Source organism: Podarcis vaucheri (assembly GCF_965113315.1).
Source record: "Podarcis vaucheri genome assembly, chromosome: 2".
Taxonomy (NCBI): Eukaryota; Metazoa; Chordata; class Lepidosauria; order Squamata; family Lacertidae; genus Podarcis; species Podarcis vaucheri.
In genome coordinates this window covers 47,125,325-47,149,369 of record NC_138760.1, presented here as the reverse complement: position 1 = coordinate 47,149,369, position 24,045 = coordinate 47,125,325, and the positions used below count along the sequence as shown (strand labels likewise).

Below are 24,045 nucleotides of genomic sequence, written 5' to 3'. Positions count from 1 at the left end.
GCAAAATCTCTAATCCAATTGGTTTACCTTTTCAAAACATTTTACACCCCCTCGCCCCCAGGTGCTGTCCAGAACACCACCTTGCACAATGTTCTCACAACGTTTCCTTGTTTAGCTCACAAAGCAAAGGTCAAAGAGACAGAGCATGCTTTTTGTCCAAAACTCTTGGTTGTGAAACTACCGCAATAAAGGAACATGGCAACTAGCCCTGGAATTAGGACATTCCAGGGGTTTCCCCCTGGACCTACCTCTCTTGCGATCCAGCATAAAAATAGAGCCTTGCTACTCAATACAAATTTGCAAACAACAGGAGCACTGTTCTTCTATGCAAAACAGCAAAGGTGATGCAAACAGCTTCCAGGAAACCAGCTTTTGAAGAAAGTTCTTAGTGTTTACAAAGGTGTTTTACAGGAAGGTAGAGGCTGAACATGGGACACACGGAGGTATTTGAAAGGGTGGGAGGTGCATTGTGGTCATCTATGTATTTATATGTTCAACTTTTGGAGATTTTGCTCAACAACTTTGCCGGATTTTCACTTTTTGAAATATGGCAACCCTAAATGAACCGAACAAAACTCAGCCCAGCTACAATAGCGAAAAACCAGTCAAATCGTCATGATTCTGCCAAGAGTACAATCAAATCAAATCAGTGACATTGAGAGGTATTGAGGACCGCTCCAGACTGGTGCAGATTTTTGTGGGTGTATTCTGCAGCATGTCATAGACACAAAAATAGTGAATTAGTGGTGGATTTATACTGCTTATTTGTTCTGCAATGCTTCCCCAATGTCATTCTTACAAAAGCTGAAGCTGCCAAAGAGACCAGAGACCGTCTTGGCTGTCCCTTAATACAGACCCAGGTCACTGAGCCTGAACTTCCACCGCCACCAGGAACCACCATTGGCAGAATTGGCAGCAACAGCAGCTGATATTTTCTATGCTTATGATATTATTTTATTATCTGGCTAATTATGCTGTTTTAAATATACATTTTATATTTGACTTCCTTTAGTAAAGTTTTCTTTTGAAATGCTTAAGATTTTGTTTTAGCTGACTTTGCTGTGTTAAATGTGCATCCTTTCAGATAATAAGTCGTACCTTGGAAGCTGAACGGAATCCGTTCCAAAAGTCCGTTTGACTTCCAAAATGTTCAGAAACCAAGGCGCAGCTTCTGATTGGCTGCAGGAAGCTGGGGAAACCCAGCCAGATGGGCAGGGTATAAACATATTAACAACAACAACAACAACAACAATAATTTATTATTTGTACCCCACCCATCTGGCTGGGTTTCCCCAGCTTCCTGCAGCCAATCAGAAGCCGCGCCTTGGTTTCTGAATGTTTTGGAAGTCAAATGGACTATTATTATTTTTTTTTTCCTTTAAGACTCGTGAACTTGTCACACCAGGAAGTAGAAGAAGATGGATTTCTGACATCTCTCAACAGCTGCCACTCCAGATACATTAAAAAAAAAGACTAATCCAAAAGAATGTTCATAAAATCATAGAAGCGAGTTTATTGAGCATAGAAGCTGGAGGAGTCAACAGGGAGCTGGGGAGATATCAGCCAACAATGGCCACTTTGCAGCACCGGGCAGAAGTCCAGTCAATGTTGGCACACTGGCAGTGACAGGCAGCATCACCACGTATATCCCAGGAACCACAACCCATTCCACAGGCACATCCAGTGGCCAGGTACCCTGGGAGTAGAAAAGAGAAGTTAGAGAAACAGGCAGCGGAGCACTTTTATCCCCATGATGCGGAGGATATCCACCTGATCAGACACCATCACAGCTGAGATGCAAGGCCTTGGTGCTGCTGTGCTAATGCCACAGTTTTAGACACCCAACCAGTTTCCCTCAGCCATGACCTTGGATTTTATACGCATGACCAAACAAAGCAAGCAGAGATCCATAGGGATGTATTTAGCTGCTACCCACAGAGTAAGTCATTTTCCTGTCCTCCATGTCCCTGCTCCTAATACCCTCCCAGTCTCTGCTCTTCTCCGAAAATATGTCTTACCTGAAGGACAGTAGGCATTAGCACCACGAGAAAATGCGGTTGTGCAAATCAGCCGTCTCTTTGCCAGAATTGAGTGCACTGTAAATAAAGACAGGAGGATTAGGGTTCTACTGCATGCCATCATTGCTCAAATAGAAAAGCTTTCTTTGTTCTTGCTGCTATTTAGATAGCTACAATCAACATACTATTCATTCTGAGGCTGTATACACCCCATACATTTGAAGTATATTCCCTGCCCTCCAAGAGAAAGCTTGTATGCTTGATCCCATAGCTAAAAAATCAGCCTGCTCCCTCAAAGATGCAAGATTGATTTCCATATTGCATTTGTCACATGAATCTCTCTGAATTGCTTGTGCATGCTATATATCAATAGCTCCTGAAGATGCAAAATACTTCACACAATCGAGAACTGTTCAGTTCACAGCTCTTAAGGAATTCTCAGGGCAAGAGAAAAGTTATGACAGGCATCTCCTAGTCTGAAAACTTTTTTTCAACCCTCTTGGTTCTTGGTTGCTCCTTGTTAACAAAATTACTAATCATTTTTGTGTCTGTCTACACAAAGATTGGGAGCAGAAATGAGTGTCTCCCCAGATTTCTCCATCTGAGCCACAAGAAAACAAGGCTAAACATTAGCGTTGCCACTTTCTCTTCCCTTGATTTAAAGCAAATTAAAATTAAATTATGTGCCACTTCAGCTGTAAAGCAAACAATTAACATTTCTGTTTCCCCTACATCACCATTGTGTGTTTTGCAACTGCAAGAAAAACAACAACAATTTGCCAACCAATTTTCAAAATTAATACAATATGTTCAGTTTTGCATTTTAAACTCACTTAAATCAAAGCATCAACTGTTATTTCTGTATTGGACTCTTAACTATGTATTACAGAAAATGCCAGCTATCCTAACATAAATTCTTTTCTTTTTTTAAAAAAAAATTATTGGAATATTTACAACATACATAACATAAACACCCCACCCCAATACACAATCGACCCTCATTAAACGTGAATATAACATACAGTGAGCATAACAATACAAACAACGAAATAAAAGACTTCCTTTATCCTGTATCTGGCCTTCTTATTTATTTCTTATAAACTGTTTCCTTTATGAATAAATATCCACAAAGTCTCCTGCAGACATTAATCGAAACAAGTCCAGGTATGTATTTTAGGGCACTGTTTTGTGAAGTAGTCTCTGCATTTCCCCCATGCTTTTTGAAACTCTTGTCTAGTGTGATCTCTAATTAGAGATCACAATTAGAGCTAACATAAATTCTTTAATGCAGCAGAATAACAAACAACAACAACAACTCTGAATTGCAGCATCTCCAGATACTTTCCAATGAGAAATCAAATCTATGAATCAAACAAGATCCCCAGTTGAAGCTAACTTTACCAAACTGGAGTGAATTTAATCTAGGAAAAATGGAAGAATTTTTCTGGTATGGGTAATGGGTTTATGGTTCATGCCTCTTTTTACCTTACAGTGGGTAAAACTTAGGTGATACAATCTTCAAATGAAGCATTCAACATTATTATTAGAAGCAGACAATCCTGGAAGAATCTTAGAATGACAATGGGGAACAGATTTTCAAGCATCATAAAGGGGCCTTGGATCCAAATACCTTTGGAATCAATTGCTGCCTGGATCTTCCCATTAATCAGAGTATCGATAACACATGACTGAGGACTTGCATATTTTGCAGGAATCACCACAGCAAAGATCAGGAATATGGTGAATTTCATCATGCTGGTGAAGAATTTCCTGTACAGATTTTTAAAAAAATCCAGCTATTGCATACTTTGCCATGTCACAAATGGCAAAATTTGGAGGGAAAGCATGAGGAAGTAGAATCATAGAGTTGGAAGGGACCCTGATGATCATCTAGTCCAGCCCCCTGCAATACAAGAGTATGCAGCCATCCCATACGGGGATCAAACCTGCAACCTTGGCATTATCAGCATTGCAATCTAACCAGAAAGTAAGAGTCGAGTCATAAGAAGACATAAAGGTAAAGGGACCCCTGACCGTTAGGTCCAGTCGCGGACGACTCTGGGGTTGCGGCGCTCATCTCGCTTTACTGGCCGAGGGAGCCAGCATACAGCTTCCAGGTCATGTGGCCAGCATGACTAAACCGCTTCTGGCGAAACCAGAGCAGCGCATAGAAATGCCGTTTACCTTCCCGCCGGAGTGGTAGCTATTTATCTACTTGCGCTTCATGCTTTCGAACTGCTAGGTTGGCAGGAGCAGGGACCGAGCAATGGGAGCTCATTCTGCCGCAAGGATTCAAACCACTGACCTTCTGATCAGCAAGTCCTAGGCTCTGTGGTTTAACCCATAGCGCCACCCGCGTAGGAACAATGTATTTATTGGAACCAACTGAAGATACCAGTATGGGGTCATGAGGCCTATTACTTTTTATATTACAGATGCCACATGGGTACTGCATTGTTCCCCATAAAGGAAATGTAAGGCCCCCTGGATTCTTGGTGCCACTGCAGAGAGAATTCCCACTGTTCCCTTTTTCACTTCTGCTTCCAGTCAAGGAAGGTGGGAGGTACAGCTGTCTGATTTAGGACTTCCTGTGCCTGTTCTCTGTCCTTGGTAGGCTGCAATACTGACCCTGACATTTTCCAGTGCTGGTGCTAAGCTCGCTGAGGCTGAGCACTGTCAGAGAATCTGTTTGGGGATTTCCTTTAGGTGCGTTTCTTTTCATGCAGGACACACAGTGTCAGCAAACCTGCACCAATGACACGGTCACTAGAAGACATCTAAGATTATAAGTCATCATCACTATTTCCATTTATGCCATGAGTCTCTCCGAGTCACTTGAGCAAGATTGAGCTTCTTTTTGAAATGTTGCACTGGGGAGAGGTGGAGAATTGCACAAATCTGACCCATGGCTGAAAACCTGAACTACCTGGTGGCTGTAAGCAACTGAACGGAACTTCCAGATAAGACAGAAGTACTGTTGGTCATGGATAGGTATATAGCCAATGTGGTACTGAGAGTTACTAAGAGACGTCTATTGTCCTCACAGAGGCACAATGACTAGGGTTGCCTGCAAAGACGGGTTGATTCTTACACCACTCTAGGAACTGTGGTCCTGGGAGAAATAGGGATATCCTAACAACTCTCAGCACCCTTAACTACAACTCCCAGAATTGTTTGGAGGAAGCAATAGCTGTTTAAAGGGATATCATCGTGCTTTAAATATATGGTATAAATGTGGCCTGAACCTCCCAGCCAATTCTACAGATAGCATATGCTGATACATCTGGGGCAAAGTACATGTTACATGTCAATGTGTGAAAGACAGGATCAAGGTTTTCATTTTCTATACAGTGGTACCTCGGGTTACATACGCTTCAGGTTACAGACTCCGCTAACCCTGAAATGGTACTTCAGGTTAAGAACTTTGCTTCAGGATGAGAACAGAAATTGTGCTCTGGCAGCGCGGCAGCAGCAGCAGGCCCGATTAGCTAAAGTGGTGCTTCAGGTTAAGAACAGTTTCAGGTTAAGTACGGACCCCCAGAACGAATTAAGTACTTAACCCGAGGTACCACTGTATACAGAAAAATATAGGGCTTTCAGAGCACAACCTCCATGCCGAAGGGCATATGAAAGTTTTCCCCCACTGGCTGTTTTAACTCTCATTTCTATCCCAGTGGAATTCCAGAAGTGTATTTCCCAGGAGAAATGGGCATCTGGGATCAGGAAGGGAGAAAGGAAGATGGAGGGCATTTTGCATGTTATGTGTAGTTTGTCCTTCAGAAAAGTAAAAACACCTTGGAGAAGGAGGGAATCAGTTAACTTGCAGAAGGTGGTGATCAATCCCATGGTATAACTTAATTATTATCTATAATCACCACCAGGTTGTTGTTTTTTTTTTAAAGTTAATTGAAACTAAGGTCCTTGAAGTGCAATTAAGATGACATTCCTAACCCAACCCAATTTGAATCTGCAGCAGCCAAAACAAACTGCTATGAATACCAATGCAGATACTTCCCTCAGCCTTCTCGAAACATTGTCTCTACTGAGGGTTTAATTGGTAATTAATTAGTTAATGAATTAAGTCTATTAGAGGTAAGCTGTTAATCAGATCAATCATTTATGAGCGAGAATTATCAATATATATCTTAAGACATTAATGTACAGCATCAATCTGTTGATAGCCTTACTTGGACTATGAATCCTGGAAGATATAAAAGCCTGCCTACTGTTATTTCGCACCATTACTTTGTCAAAAGCCACGTACCTTCAAAAGCACAATTTTCTTTCCAGAAGTTTCATTCACCAACCAAACTACCCCCGCTTTAAGTACAGTTTTGCGAACACGCCCACCTGACTGGTTTCACCTTTCAAAACATTTTACTCCTCTGCCCCAAAGGTGCACATATACAACCTATCCACAATAGGGACACGCCCTAGAACACCCCGTTGTACAATGTTATCACAATATTTCCTGGTTAGCGTTAGGGGTTGGGGCATCCTTATTGCTGAAAGCTTTTAGTGATATAAAGCTACTTCAAACATTTTTTATGCAAAACAGCAAAGACTGTGCAAACAGCTTCCACTTCTCAGCTGTCCATTTACAGTGGTGTTTTACAATAGGGTGGAGGCTGAACACCAGACACATTGAAGTGTACCTGTAGATATTTGAAAAGGGTGGCATGTGCACTATGGTGTATTTATTTATCATAAATATCCTGGAGACATACAAAGGAAAACAGTGAGAATTAAACCATACAATAAAACCGTTTTTAAAGTCAATGAAATCAACCCATCAATAGATCAAATACAACCGTAAGATAGACACAAATTAAATATCTGAACAACCATTCCAACAAATCTAAGCCCAGTTACAAAGATAAAAACCAGTCAGATGGTTGTGTTTCTGGAAAGAGTAATAAAATCAGTGACATTTAGATATATTGGGGGTCCCTACAGACTGGTGGGAGTCTTTTTACAGGTGTCTTTTGTGGCACGTCATTGACAAAATATTATTGTCTTAGTGGTGGATTTATACTGGATTGTACATGCTTCATTCCACTTTATTAGTTGTGCAAAGCTTCCCAGTGTTATTGCATTATTGCCACCTCGAGAGGCACAAGCAGGGCTGACGGCTCCCCAGCTGCATCCTGGGACCTGAGCCATGTACAGAAGGGAGTTCTGGCTAGGACGGAGTGTCCACCTCTGATTGCACACCCTTCCTTTTAAAACTTTACTGCTACCAGGTGAAAGGATTTAATTTCCTACAAGGGTACTGTTATGTACTGAGTGGAATAGGATCCAAAATGCAGCAGTCTGATTGGTCCTAGAACAATGCAGCAGTATGATTGGTCTGCAGGAGCCACCCAATCCAGCTCCAGATGGAAGTGAATCCACAACCTGATTGGCCTACAGGAGAATTCCGGAATTAGCCAATCACGTGCAGCCCATTGTGTAAATATTGCACTGTGTATGTAAAGCAGATACTTTGGGGAAACTTTCATTCCTCCTCACCACTATGAGCTGAATAAAGAGCATGAAATCCACTCTCGACTCTGAGTATATTTCACTGGCCTAAAACCATCCCTGGGTCTCCCCCAAGGAGCTCCAAGGTGGTGGGGAACTGGACTTTTAGATGTGGGTGCTGAATCAATGGAGACCCCCAAATTTTAAGATTAAAGGTTTAAAGTTTACTAAAAAGAATGTTTTTAAATAATTGTTATGAAGAAGGTTAAACATAGGAATGGTCAACAGCATACACAACTTTCCTCCCATGGCAGCAAAAGGTACAGTCAAATAAACACAGTTCACTTTCCACCTCTCTAGTTGCAAACAGATATGTAGCTTAGTAGAGCATGAGACTCTAAATTTCAGGGTCATAGGGACGAGCCCGAAGTTGGGCAAGTGGAATGCAAAGTCAGGGATCATAGCTCTCTGAGAGTTAAGTTCTCACCTTCAGGATTCTATGCCAGCAAGGTAAGTGTCTCTCACCTGTTCCTTTGGTCTGTGGTCCAGCAAAGCGCAGGGTTGATCTTTGAGATCCTTGAGGAGCAAAGAGGAGGTCCTGTTGGAGCTGTGAGCTGACTAACCATTGAAAAGTAAAGTTTCATGCTAACTAATAGGGCTTCCTGAGAGAGTGAATAATGTAATGCCTAAGTTTTTTGAACTATTGTCATTCCTGGTAGCTTACCATTGTGTTTACTGAAATAGATTTGAAGTATTGGGGGGGCATGCTTAATTATGGGAAGGCCACATCTTTCTCTCTGTAGTTCCTGAATAATAAGTGTACTTCAAAAAAGATTTCATTGTCTATGTGGCGTCTGGTTCCTGCTTACAGGAGGGTGATAATTAATGTTTGCTGGTGAACACAAAGATTAGATATAATGATATTTTTGCAACTCTTAGGAGCAGGCTGTTTATACTAAGGTCTAGTGACTTTCTGTCTGATCTACTGTAATGCGTTTTTCTTGCGGCTGCCATTGAAGATGGTCCAGAGGCTGCACTTGTGTACAATGTGTCTACTGAATTGGTAAGTGAGGCAGCCTGGTGGAATCATGTGTCACCAGTCCTGAAAGCACTGGATTGGCTGCCAGTGAGATAACAAACCCAATTCAAGATGTTCCCACCAGCACATAAAGCCCGAAATGGCTTGGGACCCAAATACCTAAAATCGTGCCTTCTGAACATCAAGCACCTCCAGACTCTATGATCTGAGTTGGCACTAACTCGTGACACATAACAGGGCCTTTGCAATCAATGGTTGTTCCCCATTTGTGGAATGACATATGCCTCCATCATTCTTTCAGGAGTTCACATTTCATGTCTGCAGAATACTGTTCCTTGCGACCCTCAGATCATTAAGCAAAATAATGTTTTTAGAATGTTTTTAACTGAACTGCTTTTAGATTTTTTAAAACTGCTTTTAGAATATTTTAGCTATTTTAGAATACTTTTTAAAAATGTGGGTGTGGGTGCCACCTTGGGGTGTTTGGGGAGTAAAGGCAAGATATAAATTCAACAAATAAATGTAAGCTGTAAAAGGCACTCTTTGCTGTTGAGGATACCTGTGGTTTGAAAATGATGGATCAAGAGCACCCCCTAGCTACAAAAGCACAGGATGCTGGAGCCCTCCGGCCTCCTTCCCAAAGCTGAGTGGGCTTTAGGAAGGTGGTGGGCAGGTTCTTGGACCTCATCAGAACATTGTGCCTCCCTAAGCTGGGCAGAAGCTTCCTGGGATTTGGGAAGGAGGCATCAATTTTCCTATAATTTGATATTGCTGGATAGTTTTGATGAACTGCAAAAGCATTTTTAGTTTGCTTTCTCTTGCCACCCTGGAACTTTTCTTTATTAGTGTCACTTTGTTTTGTATGATTCCTTGCAAATGAAGGAAAACAACTTTTCTGCTTGTATATGTTGATAATATAATTTTGGTTACTGAGGACAAACTGGATTGTACAAAAGCAAGATTGGGCACAGGCCTGGCCAGAACATAGGCATCCTGACTGTGACAAAGGTGATTTGTGTGCTTGCTTGCTTGCTTAACAGCTGTTGGGAACTTCAAGGTCCCTGCTCTCCCTTCTTATGGTCTTTGTATTGAACCTGGAGTCTCCAACAGAGAGCATTCCATGTCAAGAAGGTGGGCAAGTGGGCACCCTATCAAATGACAGGGCAGGAGTTACACACAGCAGGGCCTTTTCACTAGTGGCGCCCATTGTATGCCTCGCTCTTCCAATACCTGCTCTCTTTTGGCCTGTATTTTGGAGCTTTATCATTTAGGAAGACTTTGGAAGAACTGGTTGACGAGTCTTATGAGTTGCTGACATATGAGTGGATTTTATTTGCTGCTATTCTGTGCTTCTGGTGCACCAGGGTTTACACCAACGTAATAGAGTTGGCCAGGATGCTAGAAGGGATACAATTTACGAGCTTTCTCTATTAACTGCACAGCAGGGGATGTTCAGTCAACGGTGCAAAGGCTGAGCTGAAGCATTCCCTGCTGGTTACCTGCTTTCAGCAATAGGGGGCGCTGTTTGGTAGTACCCGATTGGTTATCTGTCAGATTCTAGAGCTCCCTATTGGTGGCTCTTAGGTAATTCACAAAATACAGAGTCCATTCATAAAACACAGTGTTCATTCATAAAGCAGTAACATAAATATACATTGCTACATATTGGGTGTATATTTCAGCAGTTGAACGTACAAGTTTATGGCCATGCTGTAGTGTAGTGCTTATGCGACTGTGAATAAAAGGTGGCTGGGCTCATTGTCTTGGGGTTTTGGGGGGAAGAGTTTACAAAACTGATTTCCAATAAGTGCCCTCCCTTTATTTCCATAACAAGTCCTTGAGTCTGTACTCTGAATGGTGACACCAGGGACTTAGAAGGTGCATGGCTTGTCAGTCCAACCCCTGCACAGTCTCATCAGGGCTGACCTTAAGGCAATTGGAGCAATTGGGCCAAATTGGGGCCCCATGGGCCACTCCTAAGGGGGCCCCTGCACCAGGGCAATCTAGATGGATTTTATTTATATCTATAAGATTTTGCAGATGAACTGGGGCCCTACAAAAAATTAGACCCCACTAGCTAGCCCTAAGTCTAATAGTTGCTGGGCCTGAGTTGCCCTGCCCTTGCACGAAGTCTTGAGTTTACAATTTTGGGAGAGGGGAGACTGCGGCACTGGGGAGCAGGCAGGCTGGCGAGGCCCCCTAGATTTAGAGGCCTGAGTTGTCCTGCCCTCACATAAAGTATTGGGTTTGCAATTTTGGGAGAGGGGAGACTGCGGCACTGGGGAGTGGGCAGGCTGGCGAGGCCCCCTAGATTAGAGGCCCTAGGTTTCAGCCTACTTAACCTATACATAAATCCGGCACTGGATTTGGCACAGTGAAGAGTATTCTCAGCCCTCTTGCTATTTCAACAGCTACATTCAAAGTAAGCTGCCTTTCCATTAAGGGTTTCCCTTGAAGTCTGGAAGGTTTCCAGAACAATTGGTCTTTAATCATTTATTCATATATGTTGCCAAAAACACAAGTGGCACTCAATGCACATAATGCAGTTGCATATTGATCTAGTCTCCTGGTAACTGAACCCTCAAAGGGAATATGTACTGTTCAGCAATCACATTTATAGGGGAATTAAAGTGCTCATCCCGAAGTACTTCATACGGATTTGCATCCTGTGCCACAGCAGGAAGGGAGGATAGATTAATACAGTACAGTGGTACCTTAGGTTAAGTACTTAATTCGTTCCGGAGGTCCGTTCTTAACCTGAAACTGTTCTTAACCTGAAGCACCACTTTAGCTAATCAGGCCTCCTGCTGCTGCTGCGCCGTCGGAGTATGATTTCTGTTCTCATCCTGAAGCAAAGTTCTTAACCTGAGGTACTATTTCTGGGTTAGCGGAGTCTGTAACCTGAAGCGTCTGTAACCTGAAGCGTATGTAACCCGAGGTACCACTGTATAGACCTTCTGGCCTTCTGGGGCCAAGCAGTGAAGTAAAGTCTTCAGTTTAGCATTTATCTCAATGGTAACGAGATAACAGTAATTGCAAAAGTGGGCCTTGCACTGTTTTCAGGAACGTGGAGGTTCCCAAGGGTGGGCAGGAAGAAAAGTGGTGAATGTGATTTGGTTGATGGAGTGGCAGGAGAAGCTGCAGCAAAATCAAGGAAATGCAAAGGCTCAAGAACTGAAATCTGGAAGCAGCAGCTACTGCTGCTACAAAGAGCAGGAGATCCCTCTTGAGGCCTTGCACTGTCATGAACTGGTGCAGAAAACGACTGAAGGGCTTAGAAGTTTAAGCAGAATATGCAGGTGGGAAGCATAATAATAATAATAATAATAATAATAATAATAATAATTTTTATTATTTTATTATTTATACCCCGCCCATCTGGCTGGGCTTCCCCAGCCACTCTGGGTGGCTCCCAGCAGAACACTAAAAACAGAATAAAACTTCAAACATTAAAAACTTCCCTAAACAGGGCTGTCTTCAGATGTCTGAAGCTTGTTTCCTGTGGGTGATAGGGAGTGATCTGGGCCAATAATGTCAAAATAAAACCTGCCTTTGCTTCATTTCGGGACCTGTGAAACCACCAGATGAACTGATTCTTTTTCCTCACGCTCTTCCTGACCCATAACAAGGGGGGCATATCATCAGATTTGTATTGATTTAGGAGGGGCAGTTCCCCCTCCGTTCTGCTTTGCTATGCCCATGACGGGGCTTACCCGGACCCCCAATATTTTATTCATAGTATTGACACCCCTGGACACGTGTCCGCCGCGAGCTGGAAGATGCACCCCGCCCTGCCACGCGTCCTGCCTGGCGCCGCCCCGCAGGCCGCTGCGCGAAGTGCATCTGTCTGTGGAGCCATCCTGTTCCGGCATCGGGTTTGTAGCCCGATCCCGTGCACGGAGTTGGGCGGCACTTCACCTGCAAGGGGCCGGCCGTCCTGCCAGAGCAGGAAGACAAAGGCAATCAGCCTTACCCCCCAGGACAGGGCTGGCCGTCTGAACCAGCCTGCGAGGTGCGCAGGTGCGCTCCGGCAGCCCCTCCGCGCGGAAGCGGAGCACCCCGCCCTGCACGCCCGAGGTGCGCCTCCCGCAGGCCGGCTCACAAAAGGGGCGAGTCCCGAGGTCGGCTCCGCCCGCCTGCAGACGCGGAAGTGTTGGCCTCTGGGACAGCGGGAGCCGAAGTGGGACGCGGGAGTCATGGCGCCGGCGGGACTGAAGGCGATAGTGGGCGAGAGTGAGTGGGGACAGGCGGCGGGAGGAGGGCGCTCGCCCGACAGGGGCACGACACGCGTGCCCCACACCCTGTGTGTATCCAGATATATTTGCGTGCGTGCGTGCGCGCGCGTGAGAGAGAGCGCGCAGTTCTTGGCTTTCACGGGGTGGGTGGGGAGGATGAAAGGGTGTCGTTTCCTCCCTGTCACACAGCCTTTCACGCAATCGCGGAGAGCGATTCTGCCCCGTCAAGATGGGGGACGCTGCTGGCCCCCCTCTTTCCCTCACCCCCCCCCCCCATATTTCATATTGTGTCTTCCGGGGGAGGGTCCCCACACGAGATCTCTGCGCTTTTGGGCGTAGTCACAGGTGCCTCGGTGATAGCAGCACTCCCTGGCGAGGGCAGGCCCCCGACCCTCTTCTTCTAGAACGTGAGAATTGGGCTTTAAAACTCCGGTTGGTGTTTCCTAGGCAGTGCCGTCTGAAGTATTCGTATTCTTCCCTTGTGCACCATCAGTACACTAAAACATGAGACTCATTAATCTCAGGGGGTCCAAGATTCGAGCCCCACGTTGGCCAAAAATATTCCTGCATTGCAGGGGGTTGGACTAGATGACCCTGGGAGATCCCTTCCAACTCTGATTCTATCCATTTATTCTGAATTAAGTGATCAGGCATTCCTAATGTAATCTTCTAACTGTGGTCACTGAACCCTCCTCTCTAAGAGATTCCTCCTTATCTTTAAAAGAGTTTCAGCACTAAACTGTTCTTGGGATGCACCCCCACCTCCGCCACCCTTAGTACACAAGTTAAACATTATGTCTTATCATTTAAAAGCATTTCTTTCTGTCTGGTTTTTAGTGCCTATTCGGAATATGTAATCGTGCTCCATCTTGATGATGATGATCTTTTAAATATCTGAAAACTGCCAAAATGTGTCCTCTCTGCTCAGTTTATCTTTTTTCCTGTGCTAAATATACTTGGGGTTTTTTGCCCTGGTATCCTTTGTTTTGCTTTCTCTTCACAGTTGTTTGCTAAATCTTTCACAATTTGGCAGCATCCTCCCCTGAATTGTAGCAAATTAAGAGTGGCACAGTTTACTCCAGTCTGCTTGAAGTTATCAGTTTACTCTGTTTACAGTGAGATGCTTGCTGGTATAACAGAAACTGGGACAGGTTGTAAGAATAACAACATCATAGATTGGACCCAAAGTTTCTGTCAACAGTAGGGATTGGCCAAGGTGCTTGTTATTCCTCATTTGTATGATAATTCCTTACAATTAAAAGTAGTTTGAACAGTCAAGGGTGGTTTTACTCTTAGGTTACAGTCCTACTATGCACAATTATCCTTGAGCTTATTCCTGAGTAAACATCCTAAGAGTGGGCTATAAGTTTCTTGATTTCTTGTTTGGCAGCAGGTTAAGACCAGATTTAATCAAGGCAGATGATACAGAACCAGTTAGCTTGTAATGCTAATTTTATGTAAATGTGCTGAAATAAGGTAAAGTAAACTATTGTCTCTATTAGTCAACTGTTGTGTGAGAGAAGATGAATGATTGTTCTAATAATTCTTGTAGTTTCTTTTGATGCTTGTTACACAAAGTGGCTGCATTTTATGGATGTTACCCTCTGGGTACTAATCCCTACCTGCTTGCAGTGGCGAGGGGCAAAGGTGTGGAGAGGGTTGGAAAAGAGAGAGGGTGAATCAGTTCCTGCATTGGTCAGTGAGACTTATGAGATCTTAACATTCTGCACTTCTGATGGCCTGTATTGTTGTTTTTAAAGGAGTGCATGCAGGTGTTCGAAACACTTGTTTATAAGCTCTGAAAACATAGGTGGTTCAGTGGGAGGAATGAGGGGAGTGATAGCAGAGACAAATTATTTGAATTCTGGACCCATCCCATCATCCCATTCTGCCTACTGGGGTGGACAGGAAACAGGATCAAACCAAATAAATCCAAAGATAATGGTGTGGAGCCAAAACATTACTATTTTATTTTATTTTTTCCAGTAATTTATATACTGCTTCTTAAGCATTGTCCAATGAGGTTTTCTTAGTGGGGTACAGCAAGAGAGAGAATCAGGTAGAATTCCACTGTAGTGCTGCAAGCAACTAAATGCATAAAACTAATGCATAAAAATTTATGCAAGAAAGCTTGTGCCTGCGAGCACCCCAAGATGGTGTTTAATTAAAGCATTGTATTAGTAATTGGCTAATCTTGAAACTGTTGCACACTCTAATACTTACAGGTGCTTTGACTGTCATCACTGGGTTATTCCATGCATGATGCAGCAAATGAGTGTTACTTTATAGAAATGTGACATGGAAAAGATAATCTGTGGGATGTTAGTACTGTTTTAGAACCCCTGCCCTTCAAATTCTAGTTACAGGTAGGTAGCCGTGTTGGTCTGCCTTAGTCGAAACAAACAAACAAACAAAATTCCTTCCAGTAGCACCTTAGAGACCAACTAAGTTTGTTATTGGTATGATCTTTCGTGTGCATGCACACTTCTTCAAATTCTGACAGCTTCCCCTGCTCCCTGTATGTAGCAACTAGGCCACTGAATTCCCAATGGATGAATGAAGACTGACTGAATTAAAACCCTCCCTTAAGGAAACATCAGGAGATTTCCTAATTCACCTACAAGTAGTAGTATGAAGCAATCTTAATTAGAAGTGTGTCTTACAAAATCCTATTGTTAGTGATAGTGCCATGAAAGATACATAACTGGTGTTGCTATTAACAACTAGGGACCTGAGGTTAAGAAAGAGAATTTTGCTGGAAGCCACAAAATGAGTCCTTAGGAGAGGTGGGGCTTTAACTGAACCTTCCCAGAGCAAATTCCAGTGCTTCAAGTGCCATGTGAGCAAGACATGTATTTAGGTTTGTTTTCATTCCTACTGGATATGTGAACAGACCTAATACATTCATTCTGCAGAGAGAGATGATGATGGTGGTGGTTTATGAGCATTATGAGACTCTGACCTTTTCTTCCTGTTTGAATTTACTGACAACGGTTTCATTCTAACACTTATTAAATCTACTAAAGTCTAGCAACTACCAGAATCACAGTGCTCTGCGCACTTGACATAAAAAACTGCCGAGAGCCAAACCTTGTAGATTTGCATAGTATAGCCTTCATTCTTCATGGCTTACGTACAGTGATAACTACTGGAAGAAAAGGAACGTTTCAAATTATTAAGGCTGTCAATCAGTTGAAGAACTTTTGTTTGTATCATAGACATGACATTTAAAATGACTTAATGTCACTGCATGTTTAGAAATGCACGTCTTCCCTTTGCACTTTTTTTGCTGTAGAAAGTGATGTGCATTTAATAAAACATACTTGTTGTTTGAAGTGTGAATTGGTTCTGAGTAAAGGGGAAGCCTTCACTGCTAAGAACAGTCGTTATCTAGACTGCTTACGCTTGCTCTTAAAGATAATAATTTTGTAAGTCTTGCTTCTTCCTTTGCTGAAATGTCAAGCCAATAACTGAGAATTTGCAGGTGGGCTCTTATTTTGAGACACTACTTCCATTTGCAAAATAATAACAGGTATGTGATACGGAGTCCTTAGAATAGTTCTCATCTGCTTGCTTCTGGTGAGAGTTTGGTGCAATAACCACTAAATCAAGTTTCAGTCTCTCTCAAAGGATTTGATGATGGCTTTTAGTCTCCAGTAGCTAAAGAACGAGAACTGTTGTTCTTCCACTCCATACAACCACAGTATAAGTAGCTGAGTAGTAACAGAATGTGGAGCTTGAACTGCTGAGTTCAACAGCATAACCGTGTGGCATTGTTTAACTCTGTTAGTTTGAGCAGATCTTCTGTTGATTTTGATTAATTTTTTTAAGTTTGCAGTATTACAAATTCCAAAAGAGTGGCTGATTCTAGAACTTCTCCATCAAACATAGACTTAACATCTGGAAGAGGAGTGAGATCACACCTAATAAGCTGGTATTAGCTCAGTTGGTAGAGCATGAGACTCTTAATCCCAGGGTTGTGGGTTCAAGCCCCACTTTGGGCAAAAAAATCCTTCATTGCAGGGGGTTGGACTAAATGACCCATGTGGTCCCTTCCAACTTCACAATTATCTGATAAATGATTCTGTGACCTTTGTGTGTTCTACTGTGAAGGTCTGAAAGGCCATTCTGTGCATCTAGAGCAGTGATTCCAAAACTTTTTTGGGCCACTGCCTCCTTGGTTCCATAAACTGATTCCCAGTTCCCCCTACCCTACCATATTAAAAGCATTATTCAGAATAGCAGTTTTCACAACACACTAAGGAAGGTAATAACACAATAAAATTCAAAAAGTAACAATTAATTGCATATTTATTAAAAATCCAGTTTGAGCTATTTAGTTTAATTAATTTAGCAGAATTCATGAATTTCCTTTTCAAAGTCTGATAGTCATTTAACAAGAGTCTTAAGAGGTACCACATATAGTAACTACTTCACTGTTCAGTAACTCATCAGTGCAATGGATGGGCTTGATGAAGTGATACCAGTTTCCAAATGTCTGGTTTAAAGTCACTTAACAGGAGTCTTAAATCACTGTGCTTAGGAATCTGGAGTTGATTCCTTTGCTTGGTGACAGGTTTTATGGCCACACTAAACCATGTTCCACCAAATATGATGTTGCAAATTCAACAGTGAGTTTCTTAACTACTGTTCATAGTGCAGAATCCTTCAGTAACCAAAACTCTTTGTACAATTTCTTAAACTTTGACTTCAGCTCAGAGTCATTTTGTAGCTTGGTTAGTTCTTCCTCCATTACCCCAACTTCCTCAGTATCTGAAAATGGATTTATCACCCAATCTGGAATTACCACCAAAAGAACATCCCCAAATCACTCAAACATATATGCAGTATATCCAGGCGGTAAAATAACCTTGCAGATCATCATTTCTTATCCCACCTTTCTCTTCTAGCTCAGATATATATGGAAATTGGTGTCACTCGAGAAAGCCTATATTGTGCTTGAATAGAGTTAATAAGAAATATTGACTCCCCATTTGTATCTGTTTCTCTTTGCCTTGCAAATAACAACTCTGGAGCCAAACTTTCATCTTTTATAAAGCGCACATAAGCGAGAAGCAAAGATTCATTGCCTGGCGGAATTGACTCATCCAGCAGTAATGTGAATTCTGTTGTCCTCAGTAAGCTGCACAATGTCTCTTCAACATTCTCAGCCATTTCATCTTTGCGTCTTTGCACTGAATTGTTGCTGAGAAGAATAATCTTAATTATATGGTGTGGTGACTTATGCAAAACAGCACTCAGAACCTCATTAACTGCTGGTAGGAGGAGTTCTTCACCAGTAGCATTTGGCTTTCCAGATTTAGCAATCAACAATGAAACAATCAACAATACAATGTGAGGAAGGTGTTTTGCTCTAGTCCGTAATCCCACTGCCCCTCAGGGAGTGGTGCCTACACACTTTGGGAACCATCAGTCCAAAATGTGCTCTTCATGTGACTGGAAACCCTGGGGCAATCCATTTCAGTTTGTTTAATCTGCTGCAGCATTCTAGAAATTAACCAGATTGTCACGGTATGAGGTTCTTATAGGTAGAAGCAGTCCACTGTCTGCAAATTTATGGACGGTGTTAGAATCTCAGCTATATAAACTAATCACCAAATGGCACCTTAAACCTAGGTTGTGGTCGTCAAACTAGAATGTCTAGGTGCCTTTTTTCCAATGGGATTAAAAAAATTATTTTATTCATATTATTTCTGTACCACTTTATATTTTAAAGGGAAAAAATCTCAAAGTGGTTTAAAACATCAAATAAAACAATCCAGAATAAAACAAATTCAAGCTTCAAGGGAAATTCTTCAGATCCTTCTCTAAATGACATTTTGCTTTCCCCATATTTATTTACCTTCTTAATTTATATAGCTGCCCCATAGGAAAAGTACTCAAGGAAGCCAGTGTGGTGTAGTGGTTCAAGTGTCAGGCTAGAACAGGGGTCTGCAACCCGCGGCTCTGGAGCCGCATGTGGCTCTTTTACAGCTTTGCCGTGGCTCCGGGGCGGATACTAGCGAGGGGAGGAGGCGCATTGTGCGCCCCGACACTCCCCACTGTGGCGGGCGCTATACCGGCTGTGACGTCGCATGGGGGTGGTGTGTGCGTTAGTCACGCACTGTCCCAACATCACCTTCTCGCCCGCCCGCTCACTACATTGTAAGGGGCATGTACGCTGGTCACTGCATTGAAAGGGGACATGTACGCTGGTCACTGTTTTGAAGGGGAGTGAAGAACACACACACAAAAAAGGTAACTTGGTAACTTGTTAATTTAACGTTTATTTCTATGAGGAGGAGTAATTCTGAGGGGTCAAACAAAGAAATAATAAAAAAATGACAAAAAAGTTATTTTTATAATGATGAGTTTTGCGGCTCCCAGGTTTTTTTTCTTTGGGAACAGGTCCAAGTGGCTCTTTTTGTCTTAAAAGTTGCAGACCCCTGGGCTAGAACTTGAGAGACCAGAGTTCAAAGTCCCGCTCAGTCATGAAGCTCACCAGGTGACCTTGGGCCAGTCACAGCCTCTCAACCTATCTCACAGGGTCACTGCAAGGATTAACTGAGGAGGGGAGTGAACCATGTACTCCTTGGGGGGAAAAGGTGAGATATAAATGCAATAAAGAAGTTCTTCTGCTAACCTGCTTCGGAAAGCTGGAGAGGCCAGCCAGTTGGAGATGTCAGTCGCCAGCCTGGCATCTAGAAATCTCTACATGGTCACAATTGGACCTGCACCAGTTGCAAAACACGCCTGGTGCCTGGCTAATTTCTAACACTGTCCATGAAATGAGGCAGTGGGCTTGAGTTGGAAGTACAGTGATGTACGCAGGCCTCTTCTTCAATCCTCAATCTGTATGTTGACTCCAACCATAGTAAACCTGTTCGTATTGATGACTCCAACCATAGTAAACCTGTTCATATTAAAGCCTCTGTGGCATTTTTCTGCCCTTCTCATTGTGTTGCAGTCTACTTTAAAGGGACATTAAGGTCACCTGTGTGTGTTTTCTCCCCTTTGCCTGCCCAGAACAACTCCACTCTAGCTTAATTCTGCATGAGTGTTCTGATCAAATCCTTCAGAAGCAGGACAGTATAGAGGGAGCTCCAAGAAGAATTGAGCAGCAAAAATAAATCAGGTCCTGGTGACCACAGCAGGAAAGGGTCTGACTCACTTAAGAGGCTCTTATTTTAATTTGTGATGCAGCCATTTAATAGATTCAAATAGGTCACCTAATGTACTGATGGCTTCAGCCCTATTTCTAGCCATTTCCCGCTGTGATTCTCAGAAATGTGGTTTGTTTTGTTCCCACTTCACCATTTTATTTATCTGTCCTCTTTTAAAGAAAATTGGTTAAAACAGCATGCGCGCGCGCGCGTGCACACACACACACACACACACAAATATATATATGGGAATAGGCTGCTCCTCATCTCTGCTCCTGCCCAATCTGATTCCTACTCAACCCCCATGTTTCCGCTACTCCCAGCTAGCTGGGACTAGTAGTGGGCATGAAGTCATGCCTGCAGTCTCCCTAGAGTTGCATGCATCTCACTGTAACAAGCCACTGTATTATCTGCATGCTGGACAGAATCGCTGGCACCTGCAGGCAGTTCTTGTCTAAAGGCAACCATCTAAGTTGTGTTTTTTTTAAAAAAAATGAGATTTGAAAATAGTAACTGCAGAAGGAGCACTAGCTAAAAAGCAGTATTAGTGTTGGTGGGACTTGTCTGAACAGGGAATGGGAACCTGTGAACTTCCCAACTTCCATCCGTCTCTGCATGTATGACCAATGGCCACAAATTATGGCAGTTACAGTCCAGCAATATCCAGTTCCCCATCTCTGAGGTAGAAAAACAAATAGCAGTAGCTGGTTGATTCCATGTGGAAAAGCACTTAACAGGGTAACTTGATTCTTCAGCTATGGTCGTTTTAGTTCTTGAAGTTCCAGTGATGTATGAAGATTGTTGTTAGGGTAATACCTCGTTATCTAGTTTTGGATTTGTATTGTCGAGCTGTTGTTTGATTCCAGACCACAAAAGGGAAGGGTGGAACATAATCGCCAATGTTTTCCAAGTTTTCCACCCAAGCCTAGGGTTTGCTTGGAATTTGTTGGTTTACCCTCCATTGTGATGGAAGATTAGGGGTTGTTACTTGCAATTATTCGTTCCAGATTCATCTAACATATAGACTTGTTCAGAGAAGGGTGGCTGCGAATTGAAAGTTTTTAAAAAAAATATTAATTTGTGACCAAAAGCTCTGGAAAGTACTGTTGCGTACATACCCTTTCCTTGCCTTTTAATGGTATGACATGGGCCAAAGTGGAGATTTACTGGACAATCTCACATACTGGCTTCAACATATGGTAGATCCACACCAGGCAGCCATCGACATCTTGGGTTATGAAACAGGCTTGTTTCAACACCAGAGAAGGGAATGCATGAGATTGAGACTGATAGTAGCTTGTTCCTATAATTGATTGATTCTGTGCCGCTTTCCATTCAAGTTCATCCCACAGTGGCTCATAAAAAATAAGTATCAGCAGCAGCAATAAATTTAATACTAGAACACAGAACAAAACATCTCATCTCAATGAGAGGAGACCATTATAAGCTGAGTCTACAAAGTCATATAATTAAGAATTAACAATAAAACGATTATAAGCATAGCTTTCATTATATGCAAATGCAGGCATGGGCAGTTTATATATTTAGACTAATGTCTTTCTTCATTCAGCTGGTAACATTCAAGGTCCAGACTCTGCTAGAAGGCGCTTGAGATTGATTGCTTCTTGATAAAGAGTGCATTTTATAGGTATGCATTGTAAATGATGATCATTGGGCCTCATGGAGCAGGCTGCCATCATGATTTTTTTTTAAATGTGAAGGAGGAGTTCCAGTCCTCTGTATGGTGTAATGCAGTCAAACTGGGATCCCCATTAAATGATCCAAGATAGTACCAAGGAAGCTTGGAGGTCTCTAAACAGAAGTCATGGGATGAATTACTTGTGAAGGGAGACTGGGGAAAGTAATCCTCATCTCTTAGCTGGGAGCTGAAGCCTTGAATGGCTTCCTTGTTGTTACTTTGGGACTGTTGCTGGAACTGAAACCAGGCATCTAAAATTCCAGAGGAACAAAATAATCAGTACCAAAGAAGAGAGAGAAATGGGGCTGGGGGAGAAAAATATCCCTCAAGTGGTGCAAGGAGAACAGTTTGTTACATTTCAGATATGAAACTTGTTCAAGGGCAACTTTTTTATATATTACACACTGGTGCTTATGAACACATTTAAATCCTCTTCTAGAATGTAGATTCTTTTTTTACCCCACAGACTAGGGTCAAACCTTTTTTTCCATCATTAATGTCTGAGTGTGTCTGGGATGAATATTGCAAGGCTGGCGAAGGGTGGCTGCAATCTAGAGCTTATAATTTTTGGGTACTCAAAAGTAATAGAACGGTAATCAGGACTGAGTATAGCCTGTTCCTTTATCAGTTGTTCCAAGAAATGCTGAAGCTTGGATAAATCATAAAAATTAAGCCAGTTTTTTCCTCCCCCCACAAAAAATGGTATGTGTATGTGTAGTTTGTTCTTTTGCATGCATAATTTAGCACCTCATCCTTTCTGTAAGAAACATAGTGTCCCAAACTTACTGCTATTCCTCCCTAGAATATCAGTTAAGAGGTGGCAACTGTCCCAAGACCACCCTGTACATTATAAGTGGGCATTATAGGCCTGGAACTCCCCAGACCAAGATCAGTTTTCTTCTTGCCACCATTCATTGGCTCTTGGGTGCTAGATCTGGGAAGAGGTGCAGGAAGAAGAGAAGACAAGGAAAGCCGCTCCGCTGGCTGCTGTAATCGCTTATCTCCCCTTGGGCTTCTCAGATTTTTAACATGCATGCATTCTTTCAAGCCTACTTTCCCAGAACTGCAAACTGGTTTTGTTTTTGTTATTCTAGCAGTTCTGCTGAATTGTACAGTACAATGCTGAAAGCTACAATGCAGCAGGAGCCACATTAACAAATGCCTTGTACACCTTTTAGTTGACGACACACATTGTTGACAGCCTGCTAGTTTTCTGAATCCTCTCTCATGGAGTGTGAAAGCCACTATCATGTGTAAATTTACTGAGAAGGCATCATTTCATCAGGCTTTCTGTTTCTCCTGCCACAAATGGAAAGTCTTCTGAACACTACTAAGAAATGAAAGAACTTTCTTTGGGTTTCTGTTGCTGCCCTACATTGGTGCCTGTGTAGAGGCTTGCTTGCTTGATAATTTATTTTTTATTTGAACTTTTTAATCACTTGTTACACTCTAGGCAGGGGGATTATGGGTTCAGAATCTTATTACTCTCTCAGTGAAATGTGCATGTAAATAGGCACTTATTTTGGATAAGTAATAGGTGCCTGTTTTAGTTGAGTCAAGAATGGAAAATTCTAGTTGAGCTGCTGAGTATCTGTACGGGGGTGGGGTGGGGTGGGGCGGGGGGGTCTGTTCTGCTGAGTTCCTGTGCTCAGTGTGGAAGGCAGGCCTGGTTCCCCCTTGGCCGTCTCAAAACTAGTTAAGTATATAACTGGTTAAGTACAAAATGGCCTCTTTCTCTAACTGAAAAAGTGTGAATGTTTAAATGCAGTTGGTTTCTTTCAGTGGTACTTGGCAAGAGAACTGTTTCAGCAAGATGGTCGCAAGTGGGTAACTGGGAATGGTTTTTTGAGCAGAACCCCCCTTAAGGACAAAAGCAAATGAGACTGAGAAATATGAGAGCTTATTAAGTGCTGGATTAACTTGCCAGCAGAGCGACAAATAATTACTCTAGTTTTCACAAGTCTTACAGGAGAGCTCCATGGGAGCAGGCCTGTCTCAGGCAGAGCTAGGAGAAAAGGTGCTTTCATGATTATCAGAAGGAAGACAAGCACCAATTTAAGCCTCTCGCCTGGAAAAATCTTTGAGGTAGCTGTTTCCCATTTGATCTATTTTTATATTCCCCTTGGAGTGCACAATACAGTTCTTGAGTCATATAGATTAAGTTATTACACATTTTATCTGGATTTTTGCTTTTTTGCTGTGTTCATGTTTAAATATAGATTTGTGACCCCCACCCCTTTTAAACTTTTTTTTTGGGGGGGTCCTTATTTTTATAAATGCCAAAGAGTCACAATGTTAATATGTATAAAAATCGGACTTGTCCAAAAATAGAAATAAAAGCAGGAAGTGTGATATTCTGACTAAATCCAGTGACGTCACCATGAAGGCATAGTTAGGCCATTTTGCATAGTGCCTGTACTTGATTCTG

The 24,045-nt window shown here is 42.6% G+C and overlaps 2 protein-coding genes across 4 annotated transcripts in view; one reads left to right on the top strand and one right to left on the bottom strand.

Annotated features, from left to right (window-relative positions):
* Nucleotides 1–1,489: 1,489 nt before the first annotated feature.
* Nucleotides 1,490–12,601, bottom strand: LOC309526340 (resistin-like). The gene is made up of 5 exons (XM_082212274.1): nucleotides 12,494–12,601; nucleotides 8,007–8,057; nucleotides 3,649–3,788; nucleotides 2,019–2,096; nucleotides 1,490–1,696 (listed from the first exon to the last, which is right to left on the bottom strand). The coding sequence occupies exons 3-5, from the start codon at nucleotides 3,770–3,772 to the stop codon at nucleotides 1,560–1,562; spliced, it is 339 nt and encodes a 112-aa protein (XP_082068400.1). The 5' UTR covers nucleotides 3,773–3,788; nucleotides 8,007–8,057; nucleotides 12,494–12,601; the 3' UTR covers nucleotides 1,490–1,559.
* The window catches only part of STXBP2 (syntaxin binding protein 2), a 36,734-nt gene continuing 25,290 nt past the window's right edge, over nucleotides 12,602–24,045 (top strand). The window contains exons 1-2 of one of the 3 annotated variants that reach the window (XM_082212235.1): nucleotides 12,670–12,753; nucleotides 14,981–15,121. Coding sequence is in view for 2 of the 3 variants with exons in the window: in XM_082212234.1 (XP_082068360.1) it covers nucleotides 12,985–13,162 (178 nt within the window). In the remaining variant the exon portion in view is untranslated. Of the gene's footprint in view, nucleotides 12,754–12,969; nucleotides 13,163–14,980; nucleotides 15,122–24,045 lie in introns of those variants that run through there. The other 2 variants (XM_082212233.1, XM_082212234.1) reach the window with 2 other exon arrangements.

Coding starts and splice junctions, on each gene's coding strand:
- LOC309526340 (XM_082212274.1), bottom strand. CDS start 3,772: ATGATGAAATTCACCATATTCCTGATCTTTGCTGTGGTGATTCCTGCA. Junction 2,097..3,648: donor GGCAGCAATTGATTCCAAAG/GTATTTGGATCC, acceptor CTTTATTTACAG/TGCACTCAATTCTGGCAAAG. Junction 1,697..2,018: donor TAATGCCTACTGTCCTTCAG/GTAAGACATATT, acceptor TTCTACTCCCAG/GGTACCTGGCCACTGGATGT.